Source organism: Solanum stenotomum, unplaced genomic scaffold (genome assembly GCF_019186545.1).
Source record: "Solanum stenotomum isolate F172 unplaced genomic scaffold, ASM1918654v1 scaffold34432, whole genome shotgun sequence".
Lineage (NCBI taxonomy): Eukaryota > Viridiplantae > Streptophyta > Magnoliopsida > Solanales > Solanaceae > Solanum > Solanum stenotomum.
The window spans coordinates 89,748-104,017 of NW_026032945.1; the positions used below are offsets into that span (position 1 = coordinate 89,748).

At 33.3% G+C, this 14,270-nt stretch overlaps 1 protein-coding gene across 1 annotated transcript; it reads right to left on the reverse strand.

The window, feature by feature from the left end:
- Positions 1-1,462: 1,462 nt before the first annotated feature.
- LOC125852381 (uncharacterized) lies at positions 1,463-9,193 on the reverse strand. Its single transcript, XM_049532123.1, has 16 exons — positions 9,097-9,193; positions 8,783-8,840; positions 8,091-8,184; positions 7,082-7,260; positions 6,728-6,778; positions 6,585-6,641; positions 4,685-4,805; positions 3,982-4,048; positions 3,838-3,879; positions 3,530-3,635; positions 3,301-3,411; positions 2,584-2,655; positions 2,397-2,498; positions 2,269-2,315; positions 2,072-2,099; positions 1,463-1,857 (listed from the first exon to the last, which is right to left on the reverse strand). The coding sequence occupies exons 2-16, from the start codon at positions 8,798-8,800 to the stop codon at positions 1,720-1,722; spliced, it is 1,233 nt and encodes a 410-aa protein (XP_049388080.1). The 5' UTR covers positions 8,801-8,840; positions 9,097-9,193; the 3' UTR covers positions 1,463-1,719.
- Positions 9,194-14,270: the final 5,077 nt, after the last annotated feature.

Here is a 14,270-nt window from a genome sequence, read left to right on the forward strand (position 1 = left end):
TATGAAAAGGTAGGGTAAAAATAAAATAGAATTATTAAATAATAAGTAAAGACAAAATGAGAAGAAAATATTAAGGTAACTATGCGATCACACCAAATCAGTTACACAAAATGGGTATGTCGTTACCTAACAACGAATTTAAACAATACGACACAATAAACTTTAAGTAACAATCAAAACAAACATGATATCTAAACTAACAATACAATACCATGGGTAACAACCATCCAAACAAGGTGTAACCCTTAATGCTATAATGCTAATTACCATTTACCATTTTTTTTCTTTCTAACCCTAAGACGATTATGGGTTTTTGCTTAAAGTTGAGGGTACTTTAGTCATATCCTAACATGTGTGAATACTTGAAATGTCATGTCCACAAGACCACAACTATCAAAAATGTCATTGTGAAGTGATTAAAGTTACTTGTAATCTATCGGTAATTTTTTTATAAAAAAAACAATTACCACAGTTCTAGCTCCACTTTGCTATTTTATCAATTTTGTAATGAATATTCTTTAATCCATGCAGTACTCCATTTTGTTCTCAAAAGAGCTAAATGTACAAAAAATAATAATGATTTGATGTGATATCATGATGTTACTTAAACTAGTAGTATAATTTACGAACGGACAAATTTAAAATCTTTGGGTATATCCTTTTTTTTTTGTTACATATATCCTCCTTTATTTTCATTTTTTTACAATATCTTAATTATTACTATTTATTCAGACATAGATTCAAATTCAGATATTTTAATCTTAACGCAAACAAATGAATAGCTTGCTTGAAAAATTCAAATAAAAGTTTCAATTTTATAACCTCCTTATCTAGATCAACTTTTGTTTTAAGAACTTTATACTAACACTTTTCCACACTTCAATTCCATTACAAGTTAACAAAGTAAACTTCGTATAGATTGTGATACCCAAAAAAGGTTAGAGACATGTTAGCCAATTGCACTTCTTTTCTATTTTTTTCTTTTTCTTTGCTTACTTTGAGTGCACTAAAGTAATTACTTGGCATCATGTCTAAAGTTCATTTTAAAGAAATTTTTTGTATGGTTGGACAACACATTAAGCAAAAATTTTGAGCTTCACTTTTTCTTTCTTTCTTTACAACTAATCACAGCCATAACTTTTTTTTTGCTTTCGTTCTTTTGTTTTGTTGAGTGCGGTACAAAGCTCTAGGTCGAAAAGTCACGAGACAGAATATTTTCCTTGGACTTTGCCCAATCACTTCAACACTTTGTTATCTTAAATAAGCTTTTACTATTTCCTTTGGACTCGGGTAAAAGACGGTTTCAGGATTTAAATTTTATAAATTTTTTATCGTGATCTCAAATTAATGAACAATCCCAGCACATATATATTGTAGATCCACCCATTCGTTGAGACGAAGAAAAAAAACTATAAGGATTTAATGTAATAATGGAGGGAATAGGAAAAATATATTATGATAACTAGGAAATTATTTCCTTGAACAGAGCAGAGCTCAATACAAAATTTTCTGGGACAAAAAATAAATACATGTAGTGCAGAATAATTTCTTACAGCTATGAAGAATGACACCTACTTAGCAAAAAATCGACACTCTTTACAAAATTTTCTTGAATGACTGTCCTCCTGTAGCAGCATGTTAGCACAAAATACACGCTGCTCTTATCGTCAATTCTGTATAAATATGTTCTTCAACTCCTATGTTAAATTTTTTTTATAATTACTGTTTCACTTCTTGATTTTGTGTATCTTCTACTTTATCGGGGAGCGATGAAAATGGAGAACAGCAGGAAGAAATGTCAATCCCAGCAACCTCCATGGCATTGCAGACCCATTCAGGAACATCACCTTGGGGAAACTACAGGTCAAATTTAAGAAGTCACCACAATTTACAGTAACAAATATTTGTATCAGTAATTTAATTAAATGCATGCATGATATACCAGCATACAAACAGGCAAAGGTAGCAGAATTTTCAAGTGATTAACGCCTTAAAGACGTCGTCAACAAGTAAAATTGTAATACCATGCAATACTCAATGAAATCATTGTCTGAGTGGAATTAATTATTACCATTTTCTGCAGAAATTGACAGACAAATCTGCAAAATTAAACAAATATGTCAAATGATAAGGTAAAAAAAACCAATGGATGAGAGCAGAAAATGAGAATGAGATAGTGATTCATCTTGAAATGCAAGACAAGTGAATAGTGTAAAGAAAGCTTGTAATAGTGAGGAGAAATCAATTTAAAACTATAAGTGAACATACTCTGGAAACCGTCCTTCAACAATTGACGAGTGCAAATCTCTGCTAAGCTGCATAATTTCAATGGCTCAAAGTCATGGCTGAGCTAATAAACAAATGAAAATATCTTTAAAAACCTCAGTGTTTGGTACCTTCATCATATAGTATAGGTTGTGATATGACAGAAGTTGAGATCCCATGGCATCTTTAGTGACAAGGCAATGAATGTAAGCCCTCGTATATGTTTTACAAACCTGTCAAGAGATGACTAGTATTTCAAACATCGTATAAATTGAAAGTAAGACCATCTGTAGTCGATCATCATCTATTTCACTTTACCATGCAGTCACATGTGGGATCAATAGGACGCATATCATCTTCCATTGCCTTGTGTTTGAGTTTTAGAACTCCCTGCATCATGACACGATAAGAGAAAAGGCATTATTCCACTTCATAATGAATGGTGGATGATATTTTCATCATAAATTGTTTGAGCTTGGTTTTCAGTGCTCAAGTTTATGAATCATTGCGAAGAAAATTCGTGAACAGATTTCAGGAAAAAAAACCCTTAAATTAACAATAGAAAGATAAAATCAGATTGATAAATAAGAGGAAACCAGATTTTCTCAAAACATCGAAAAGTTTTCAAATCATTGAACTACCAGTCTCCATGAACACTTTGAAGAAGGTAGTCAATAATACTTTTATCACATGGAAGGAGGAGGGAAGGAGGAGCAGCATATGTGCACAAATTCAACTAAATGGAGTTTCTACTAAAAGGAAATTTTGAGCAGCTCAGCATTATTTAACTACTACTAGATTACTAGACCCACGACATGCTTATCATCTCACCCTCTCAGTGTTTACAGATCAGACAAGATTTCTATATAGATCAAGAATACACAAAACATTGGTGTTGGGCTAGAATATTAGCGGTTATAGATTTCTTACATGCAATCTGAGAATTAATATTAGATTGGTTTCAAAAGAATGCCACTGTGTGATATCCAGAGCCTAAGTGATGAACATACAGAGGCAGTGGGCTGAGAAAATTACCTCAGGTACTAGAGCTGTGCCAAAACGAGCGGTACGAGTAGGATAGACACAATCATACATGTCAGCACCTAAAGCACTGCAAACCACAATGTCTAGTGGGTAACCCACCCCCTGGAGTACAGCAGTCGAGTTATCAGAAGCCAGAAGGCATCACATATAAAACTAGAGAATTTGAAAATAGAGGCATCAAGTTATATCTACCAAGGAACATCATAAGAGTGACATTTACCATTACATATCGTGGTTTATGCTCAGGTAGTGCAGCAGTACACTGAGCCACGACACGCCAAAAGGAGTCTTTATCTTCACCGCCTGCAAGACCACCAATAGCATAGCTGTCACACAAGTAAATTCAGTCATTCACTCTGTTGATTGTTGAACCTCAATTCTTCTAGTTTGGTTTGTCAGGTAAGCTGCTTTTGAGTTTATAAGTTATTAGAGGAACATGAATGTGTAAATATATACACGTTAAGGTTTCCACATACAAGGTGACGAACATTTTTGATGAAGTGTACATATTCAGAACTATGAACATACCCAGGCAAATTGCGTTCAACTAAACCTCTGACACATATATCCCTGATAACAAGAAATAAAAATAACAAAGTTTGTCAAATGAGATATACTTATGTAAACAATAAAGCAATCCTGGAAGTAACAGGATGTCACAATGTAAGTCACCTTAATACAGGATCTAAACCACCTTGCACTATGCCAAATAGATTCTGTTCATGTGGTCTCTTATGAGCTGCCAATGACAAATAAAAGCAGGAAAAACACAAAATTGAGAATCTGGTAGTAGTACATCAGTAATTTTAGCTAAGAAACTCTTAAGTTTAACACTAGAAAGAGAAATTCTCAAGCAAACTTTGAGAAACAGTTACTTGAAAAGAAAAACTTCAAAACATCCAAGTTCCACCGAAAACCTTACTCAACTATCTGTCAATAGTGTCTACAGGACTTAACCCTTGTTAAGCACTGCTAGTTGATTGCATAGCATGACCAGTGGGGCTTAATATTTTAGGACTATTTTACATTCAATAATAATCTCATCCAACTCTACCGCCTAACTCAACACATCTACCATAAAAATGAGCCAATTCCGTCCTTTCATCATCAAAGTGTGCCAAATTAACCAAAAGCTAACAGCTCAATTGTTTTCAAATTCCTCTCTTTCCTAGGCTTTCCATTCTCAAAATACCTCCCACCTTTCTGGCAAAAACTAAAAAACATCAGAATAAGAAGTAGAAAAAATTCCTACATTACAGTTGGTCGTAACCCGATTCTGTAGAGATTTATCTTTTGCCCACTGAATGTGATTAATGATGAATTTAAGTAAGATAAATAACCACATTGAAATGTACTGCCTGCTCCATCATATTACCTGCTATGCACCTATCTATCCAACGAAGAGTTCGATACATAGCCTCTTCAATTCTTGGACCTGTGATAGTAGTTTTCACGACATCATCGAGAGCCATAATAATATCTGCACCAATTCTGTTCTGTAATGTGTTGGACAAGTCAGCAAGTTAAGAAAAATCAGTTGTAAAGGGCATCTCAAGAAACATAAAGTGATAAATATCAGGCTGATGAAAAGATATGATTCGACTAATCAGCAGTATTATTGGGAGTAGATGATATAGAAGCAAAAGCTCGGATACAGCTTTTGTCAGCTCAACAGAAGTTATGCAGCTAGAGTACACACTAGTAAATGCAGTACAACAAGTGGAAACAGCATCACATGATATAATTAACTTGTCCAATTACAAATGATGAACCCAAGTGTACACCGTACGCAAAGCCTATCAGACCAAAAAGAATAAGCAGGGAACACAGGACTACCAATCATTGGCACTCACACCAGAGCAGTCACCAAAAGAATGTCATTCTCTATAACTATAGTATAAATAGTAATCAATTCGATCATGCTACAATGTTCCATACAATCGCAGGGGCTAGAATATGGCCTTGAAAGATATTTTGGAGAAGTAAAGCTACCCTGAAAGTGGATTGGTTTGTTTGCATGCCAGCTAAGAGGCATGTTTTACTCAACAAGATTCACAGAGAAGGGGATTTAGCTTGCGCAACAGATGCTACTGGTGTAACAATTTGTGTGAGACATCACATCCCTTTTTTTGTTGCAGTATCAGCTGGCAGGTATGGAACTTGTTTTTGAATCTTTTTGACGTGCAGTGGATTATGCCAGAGACAGTGAAGAGATGTTATAAAGCCAGCACAGGCATGAGCTGAAAAGGGTGTTTGAGCTTTGTGTAGCACAACTCTGCATTCATTCTATGGAACACTTGGATGGAATACAAAAGTAAATTTATTAAGGGAAAATTTGATTCTGCTCATAGAGTAAATTTTGTGTCTAGAACATTTGGACTTAGTGGTGTAAAGGAATCGCTGTGAATTATATGGATTTTGGTATGGACTTATTGACTCCTTATTTTGTTAAAAAGGAGTAGCAGTCCTCTGATCTTTTATACATCTTAACACTTTCTTGGTGATATTAATGAAATATTCAACTTATTGTTAGAGTGGGTAAAAGTCTCACATTGGTTGGGGAATGGACTGGTGGTCTCCTTATATGGACTTGGGCAGTCCTCCCCTCATGAGCTAGCTTTTGGGGATGAGTTAGGCCCAGGTGCCATATTTTTACATGGTACCAGAGCCAGGTCCATCCCCATTTGGACTCCCGGTCCACGCTCCAGTTGGGCCTGGGTGAGAAGGGGGTGGTTAGAGTGGATTAAAGTCCCACATTGGTTGGAGAATGGACTGGTGTCTCCTTATATGGACTTGGGCAGTCCTCCCCTCATGAGCTAGCTTTTGGGGTTGAGTTAGGCCTAGGTGTCATATCTTTACACGTATCAACCTTCTACATTTACTACCTATAGAGCATATCAAATTTCAGCAATGTTTCCAAAGATTCTAACAGTTTATAGATCTCAGTGCTTGCAGATACAGTTGAGAAACATTAAGATGCAACATAAAGTTCAGCATCTAACTATCAAAAGTCTAGTTAAGCATCTGTAAACAAGAGGGTATTCCTGGCTCGAGCTCAATCTGCTTGTACAGAACCCGGACTGTGGAGAATAGAAGCAAACACATCTTGACACAATTTTGTAAGGACTAACCTACCATGTGTGTGAAGATTGCACCAGCTAGGAATTATTATACATTCTGCTTGCTTGGAGTATGACTTTGAGATACAAATATAGTATACTACTAACTACAAGATCTATAAATAACAGAATATCTACATCCCAAAATGTACTTACTTGTATCTGTATTGACTCTTCAGGTGTAAGGAGCATTGGCTTTCCATCCACAGGTGACTGCAAAAAGGAAGTGACAAATTAAACCGCATGAAACAAAAGAGATAAGGATATAAAACAAAAATGGGAAAGTAGAAAAGGAATACCTGAAACGTGACACCCTTTTCAGTGATATCAGCCAAATGCAACAAGGATACCTACAACCAGAAAGGTTTTAACCTCATTTGACATCTTGTGCTACCAATTTTTTCATTGTCAAACAATACATCATATAGAACAAAGCATTTCATGTGGTACCATAAGACACTAAACAACTAGTTTTGCAAACTTTTGAAGACATGCATGAAATCCATAAGAATAATAGCGAAACAATATGGCACAAAGGAGTATAGGCTTCCTGATAAACATGTGTTTAGTACATCCTAAATAAAGATGGTTATTGCTTTTCAAATTAAAAAATCTCAAGTGAACATTGAGGAAGCAGAAGAGTGATAGACTACCATTTGAAAGCCCCCAGAGTCCGTAAGTAGTGCCCTCGGCCAATTCATGAACTTATGAAGACCCCCTAACTCATCAATGAGCTCAGAGGTAGGACGTAGTGCCAAATGATATGTGTTTCCGAGGATTATTTGGCAACCAATATCCTCAAGCTGGTGGGTGGTCAAACCCTTTATAGTACCTGTGAATATGAAAAGTCCAAATGGGTGACAATGAGAAAAAATGCATATCATCAACAAATCCAATAATAGTTTCTATAATTACAAGTATGAAGAGCAATAAAAAGTACTCTCATAAAAAGTTCCAATCATACAGTCTGTAAGCCGATTTAGTGCAGAATATAATGTATAGAGTTCTAAGCTGCAGACAGAATTAACTGATACTTTTGATTGAAACAGGAAAACAAAATACGATAATAACGGCAATGGAAGATAAAGAGACAGAAATTTACGAGGTTCAGCCAATATGCCTACAGCCATGGATAAGGAGGAGCAATTTCACCATATTTTCAAAAGTAAAGTAAAACAGAGTACAATTTAAACTAAGAAAAAGTGTAAAAGGTACTTTGTGTCATGTGAAATTCATCCCCCAATGCCAACTAGATCCAATTCTAAACCCAAATACTGGAAGCACTGTTTTGGAAAACATTTTTCAGAAAATAAGTCATTTGTCTAAAAATATTCTCATCATACCAAACGCATCAGTCTTGTTTCAATCAAAAGTATTGATTGATTATGTCTGCGGCATAACATAGAGGAAGTCAAAATAATTTTGGCTGGACACAGTTACCAGACCATATATGAGACAACTTCACTGTTTTTCCAAACAAATTAGACCTAAACCCTATACTCTTGACCTACTTATAGCAAGAGGAATCAATAGACTGCTGGCTCTAATTGTTAAGGTTTGTCAAATATCTAAAGAACTTAACCATAGACTCGATACAATATGACAAATTATTAAGAGAGAGAGAGAGAGCTTCCTGTCGATCAACTCCTAACATACTCTTACCTTGAGTGCCAACAGGCATGAAAAGAGGTGTCTGGCACTCATAGTGAGGGAGTATAAGCTGAGCTGCACGAGCACGATTAAATCTCCCAAGGATCTGGCATCAGAAATATTAAGGCACAGTAACTTAGTGGAATAACAAACAAACAAAAGTTTTGTAATAGACAGAAAACTTAGGGCGACTAGTTACATTGCTATGTCATATCAGCTACAATAAAAAAAATAGCTGATGTAGATTGCCATCAAGATTTCCCTAAATTAATTGGAGATGTAAAAATACTGGCCTTCCCAGACAAAGTTTAACCGAGCTTATTATTTTGTCACAAAATTGCAACTTAAAATTCTCAATCCTAAGTTGATGGGACACGTTCTTTTGACGAGTACAGTCGATCCAAATTCACATATCAAAAAATTTATTACATTACACTAGAAGCATAATAATGTTCTATTGCAACATCAGCTTACTACAACAACTATGCCTCAATCCCAAACTACATTGAGGTCAGCTATATGAACCCTCAACATCCATCCTCACCATTTGAACCCTTTTCAATTCAATACTCAATAATTTGTTATTTTAAGACAAATTACAATTTATAAATATTCAACAATCCAGTTTCATAAGTGTCAGCTTCTACTTATATGAAACACCCAAAATCTCTGTAGTACATTAAAAAAACGTCAAAGAAGCTCACCTCAAAACGAAGTGCCATTAACGCCACTTCCTTCCACCAGGTCAGTATCAACAACTAACTGAAACCGCCAAAAAATAAAATAGTTAAACTCATAAAAGTAAAATTTTAACTCAAACACACAAATTTTTAATTAACAATGTCACTAAAACAAAAGTGCATTCTAGTTGATGAGGATTAAGAAGTAACAAACGAACCAAACTTACAAATTTTGCTAGAAAATTAATGATTCTATAAGCTTATGCCTAACGTCAAATACAATACCATTAGTATATAAATAATGCATATATGAAAGGTGAATATTCAGATAAGCTTACATAAAACGGTGAATTAATCAGCGGCGGCGACGGCAAAGAGAATCAGAATACGAGCGTGCCCTAAATTAGCAGTGTGAGGTACGTGAAAAGGGCGGCCGAAGTCAAATTTTCCTTAAATAGCATAATATTTAAATTTGTCTGACCAAAGTCGACACAAACTGAAGTTTCTGCGCGTTTCGGATTTGTCAAATTCTATCAAAAAGAATGAGTGTCCATACTGTCAAAACTTACTTATTTTGAAAAGAAAAAAAAAAGTTTGTATTTGAGAAATTTATGAGTTTTTTTTTTTATATTTAATAAGTAAATTGTGTTTAATTAATATATTTGAATGTTAAGTCAAGATAAAAGACAAATATCTAGACATACTTATAATTAAATCACTTAATTACAAATTTAAAAATGAAAATAATCAATTCAAAATCATAATAATATTAATCTTATAATGAAAGTATTTATATAATACAATTTGATCGTAAAATCATAATGAAATTTTGTTATGAATAATATAGGCTCACCACTGCAATAAAATATGTATCAACGTTTTAAAATTTTTTTATCGAACATCTAAAGAGTGTGATTTAATAAAAAAAAATACTAACAGTAAGAATAAATTTTATCTTACCTCTAACCGATTATTTAAGTTATCTTTAAGTAAACTTGAATTTAAACTCTCAAAATCTACAATTTAGTAGTTTAAGTTATAACTTAACTTTCATCAAAATCCAATATTGTTATTCATTAATATCCAGAATATATATTACTCTCATCCATGGGCGGATTTACGTTGAACGAGTCGAAAAATTACACTATATATATAAGATTAAATTTTGAATATATGTCTATATATATACTATTGAACCCCTTGAACATACACCAAAGGCGTAGCTCAGTGGCGTTAGGGGTTCAGGAATTTGCTCTACTGCACGCGAGGTCGCGTGTTTGAATCCGGGCAGAGGCATTTTGTTTTATCAGCTTATTTCAGGCGTTTTATTTTTAAAAAATAAATAATAATGCAATCAGAAAACGATGTTTAGTTCCAAAAAATTAAAACGCTGATTGGGAATTTAGGATTTATTAATTTAATCCCTAATTATAAAGTCAAATATTAAAAAATCCGTTTCTTCTTGATTCAACCGTTTAATCCGACCCGTTTATATCCGATTCGACCCGTTTATTTGTGGATATTATTTACGTGATTAATTTTTTTTGAACCCCCTTGATGAAAATCCTCCCTCCGCCACTGCTTTCATCCTTCAACTTTACTAATCATGTAATCTACAACTATAATAATGAAATTTCAATCTTAATGTAGAAAAAGGAACAAACTACTTTGAGCAATGCTCTCACAAATAACAAATTTTGTTGTTCTTAAGAATCTTTTACGTTCTTAATGAAAACTTAATTTTTTTAGTAACAAATATATAATAAATGATGTTAATATCTTGTTTACCGCAAACTCAATATAAAAAAAAAAAGAAAAAGAAAAAGAAAATGGCCAAAAGCCCCCCAACCTATAGCTGGATTCCCAACTACACACTCATACTTCACGGGGGTCCTATTACCCCCTGAACATTTTTTTTTTACATATTATCTCACCCTTATTTGCTGACATATCTACATAAATCATATATAATAAAATGTTTGTTTACACGCGCTGCCAAGTATTGAATGGACCCCATAACTCTAAAATTTCCCTTAATCTTTTCATTTTCTTCTTTCTTTCTCTAAACCCTAACCTTTTTTCAATCACTCCATATTCACCCCCATTCTCTTCATGATATGAGATTTCGTTCCAATTGAATTTGAAGAACAATTTTTGAACCCTAACTATGAAAGCTTATTTAAGTCCGCATTTGCTATTATTTATCCTAACAAAGCAAAAAATGATGAATTTGAAGAACAATTTTTGAACCCTAACTATGAAATCAGAGAAATTACAAGCCCTAAAGCTTCAAGCTTTTTCGAAATTGAAACTACAGTTGAATGTTTTGACAAGTAAATTCAAGTTTTAAGCTGATTTGGGAGAGAATGAAGGAATATACAATTGAAAATTGAGAAAAATAGGAAGAAAAAGAGAGTTTGATTTTGGGAGAGAATGAGATTATATCATTGGGGGATTAATTATAGCTGATTTGGACTAACACCAGTACTTTTCTTCAACTTTTGACGATTTATTTTCTCTTCTTACATGCCTAAGGGAGTTGTTCTCACCTTCTTAGACATGTCAGCAAATAAGGGTGAGATAATATGTAAAAAAAAAAAATTGAGGATAGAACGCCGCGAATTAGTGAATTAGACAGGATTCCTTTGTCCAGAATAAAAGTGGTGGGTCAATTTTCATAATTTTCATCGTAAATGTGAAATACTTATACAAATAAAAATGCGGGAGAGATAAAAAAGATGCAGGGTCGTTTGTCTGCTTGGCTAGTCAAGCATGGGTTAATTCATAGATCTTTGGGCTTTGATTACCAAGGAATAGAGACTTTACAAATAAAGCTCGAGGATTGGCATTCTAGTCTTATCAGATATCCTTAAATTTGTAAAAGTAAAGTAATTTTCTCTATTTTCATTGTAACTTGTACAATATTTATTCTACCCAAGTGTTATGCTTATTATTTCGGGGTCTAAATGCACCTAAAAAGATCAGTGCCTAAGTGAACGATTTGTGATCCTATCTCATCTAAAATGGGCTCTTCGACTCATCATTTTGTCATTGTGATATGATATCATCGCGCCCAAAAAGATTTTTTTAACAATTTCTAATATACGAAATATCAAAACAATGAATAATTTATTATGTTGAAAATAGGACTTCAAAGAAAGACTTAACGTTTTTATTTATATATATATATATATATTATATATTACTTAATTTATTGTATATTGACAGATGCAATTGTTTAACGAAAAGTTCAACTTGATTCAAACCATTTTTTTATAAATGTTATTGTAACCTCCAAAGAATAAAAATTTAAATATTACATTCTTTATAACATTTTGAGCATTCTTATATACAACTGAAAATATGAGTGAACATGTTAATACTTAGTACTTAATTTTGGGACTTTACTTCATGTTTTTCTCCTCTATCAGATTTTTCTAAAAAATTATCTATTTCACGGTGTCTAATGTATTAGGATTGGGAGGAATTGAACATGTCCAAATTATCTTTTATTACATTCTTTGATTAATTCATAGCTCAATTAATCAATTTTTAATGTTATCTACCCATCTATTTAGACAATGTCGCAAACATGTGGCCATTTACTTTTTAATATAACTAAATAAAAAGTGTCTCAATAAAATTAGTAGCCTAAAATAATTTTTAGTAAAAGATCTTAAATAAATAAGTCAAAGGCTTTACGTATTTATTGTCTTTTTAGTGTGGTATTCTTAAATAACATTAAAGTCTTTAATTAATCTCACATGATTTTTATAAAACTAAGAATTAATTTTAGCTAATAAGATATTCGCAATGTCTTCGCAATATATCGCCTTGGATATTATTATAAAATATTTATTCATAAATATGCGATTTGAGTTATTTAATTTAATATTCTAAAATATTTTTGATAAAAGGTAGATATTTATTTATTAATATATGATTTGAGTTTTATATATATATATATATATATATATATATATATATTTATTTTTCTACATTTTTTCAAGTTAAAAGTAAAATAATAAAATTTATCTTCAAAAATTTGTTTGAGCCTAAAACAAATACTTTTCTTTCCACACACTTGAGCCACTCCTAAATAAACCAATATTTTTTCAAAGAATGTCACTTCCCAAAACAACATTCTAAAGCAAGCACTACTGTGCGCAATTTAAAACCCAAGCGAGGCAGCAATATTTGACAAAAAAATTAAGACTTATCGTTGTTATATTGGTGGAAGAGACCTTCATTAAGCAAATGTGGCAAAATATTTTCACAAACTCTTAAACAAAAAAGGGACAAAGTTAGTATGTCCGATAAATTGACGCACTCTAAAGGACTTTGTATTGTATGTTTCTTAGGATTGAAGAGGATATATGTGTTGTTAGTTGGATGAGAAGGGGAAAAATGACCGGACACAATGAGATTTCGCTGGAACTTTGAAAAAACACTGACAAGGCAAATGTGGAGTGATTGACTAAATTGTTTAATGTTATTTTTAAGACGGCTACAATGCTCGACGAATGAAGGTGGAGTATAATGATTCCATTTTACAAGAACAAGGGGATATTTAAAACTATAACAATTAAATGAGTATCAAATTGCTAAGACACAATGGTGAAGATGAGGGGGTGATGAGTCCATTTTCAAGAATCAATCTAGATTCATGCTGGGTTAATCAACTACACTAAAGTCATCCATCTTGTATGAAAACTAGTGAAGAAACGTAGGAAAAAGAAGAATGACCTACATATGGTGTTCATTGATCTTGAAATGGCCTATGAAAAAGTATCGGGAGATGTCATTTAGTTTGAAGGCTAAATATGTCCATATGATTTATATTAGGTGATAAAGGACATGTATGATGGAGCCAAGACCTAAGTTAGAATAGTGGGAGGTGACTCAGAGCATTTTTCAGTTGAGGTGGGGGTTATATCAGGACCAGTTCTGAGCCCTTTCTTATTTTTCGTGATGATGAATGAGCTGACCCGGTCTATTCAAGATGAGGTTCCATGGTATATGTTATTTGCAAACGACATAATATTGATTGACGAGATACGAGACATAGTTACTGATAGGTTGGAGGTTTGGATGTACACTCTTGTGTGGGTGATGGTTAGACCGTCCTTGTTGTAAAGATGAAGTGTTGGTCAGTCAAAAGCTCATATATTCAGAAGATGCATGTTTAAGAGATGGATGTGTGAGCATATTATGAGTGACACGATCAAGAATGGGGTTATCTAAGAAAAAGTGGAAGTAACCTCTGTAAGAGGCAAGTTAAGGAAAGTGACATTGAGATGATTTGAGCATGTGTAGAGAAGGAGCGTCGACACCCAATAAGGAAATGCACAAGGCTTATTGTGGGGGTACACCGAAGACTATGGGTAGATCGAAAAAGTATTGGAGAGAGGTGATCAAACAGACCATGATGCAATTTCATTTTACTGAAGACATGACTTTAGATAGAAAAATATTGAATGTTGCGTATTAGGGTCTATGTTAGTAAGGATAT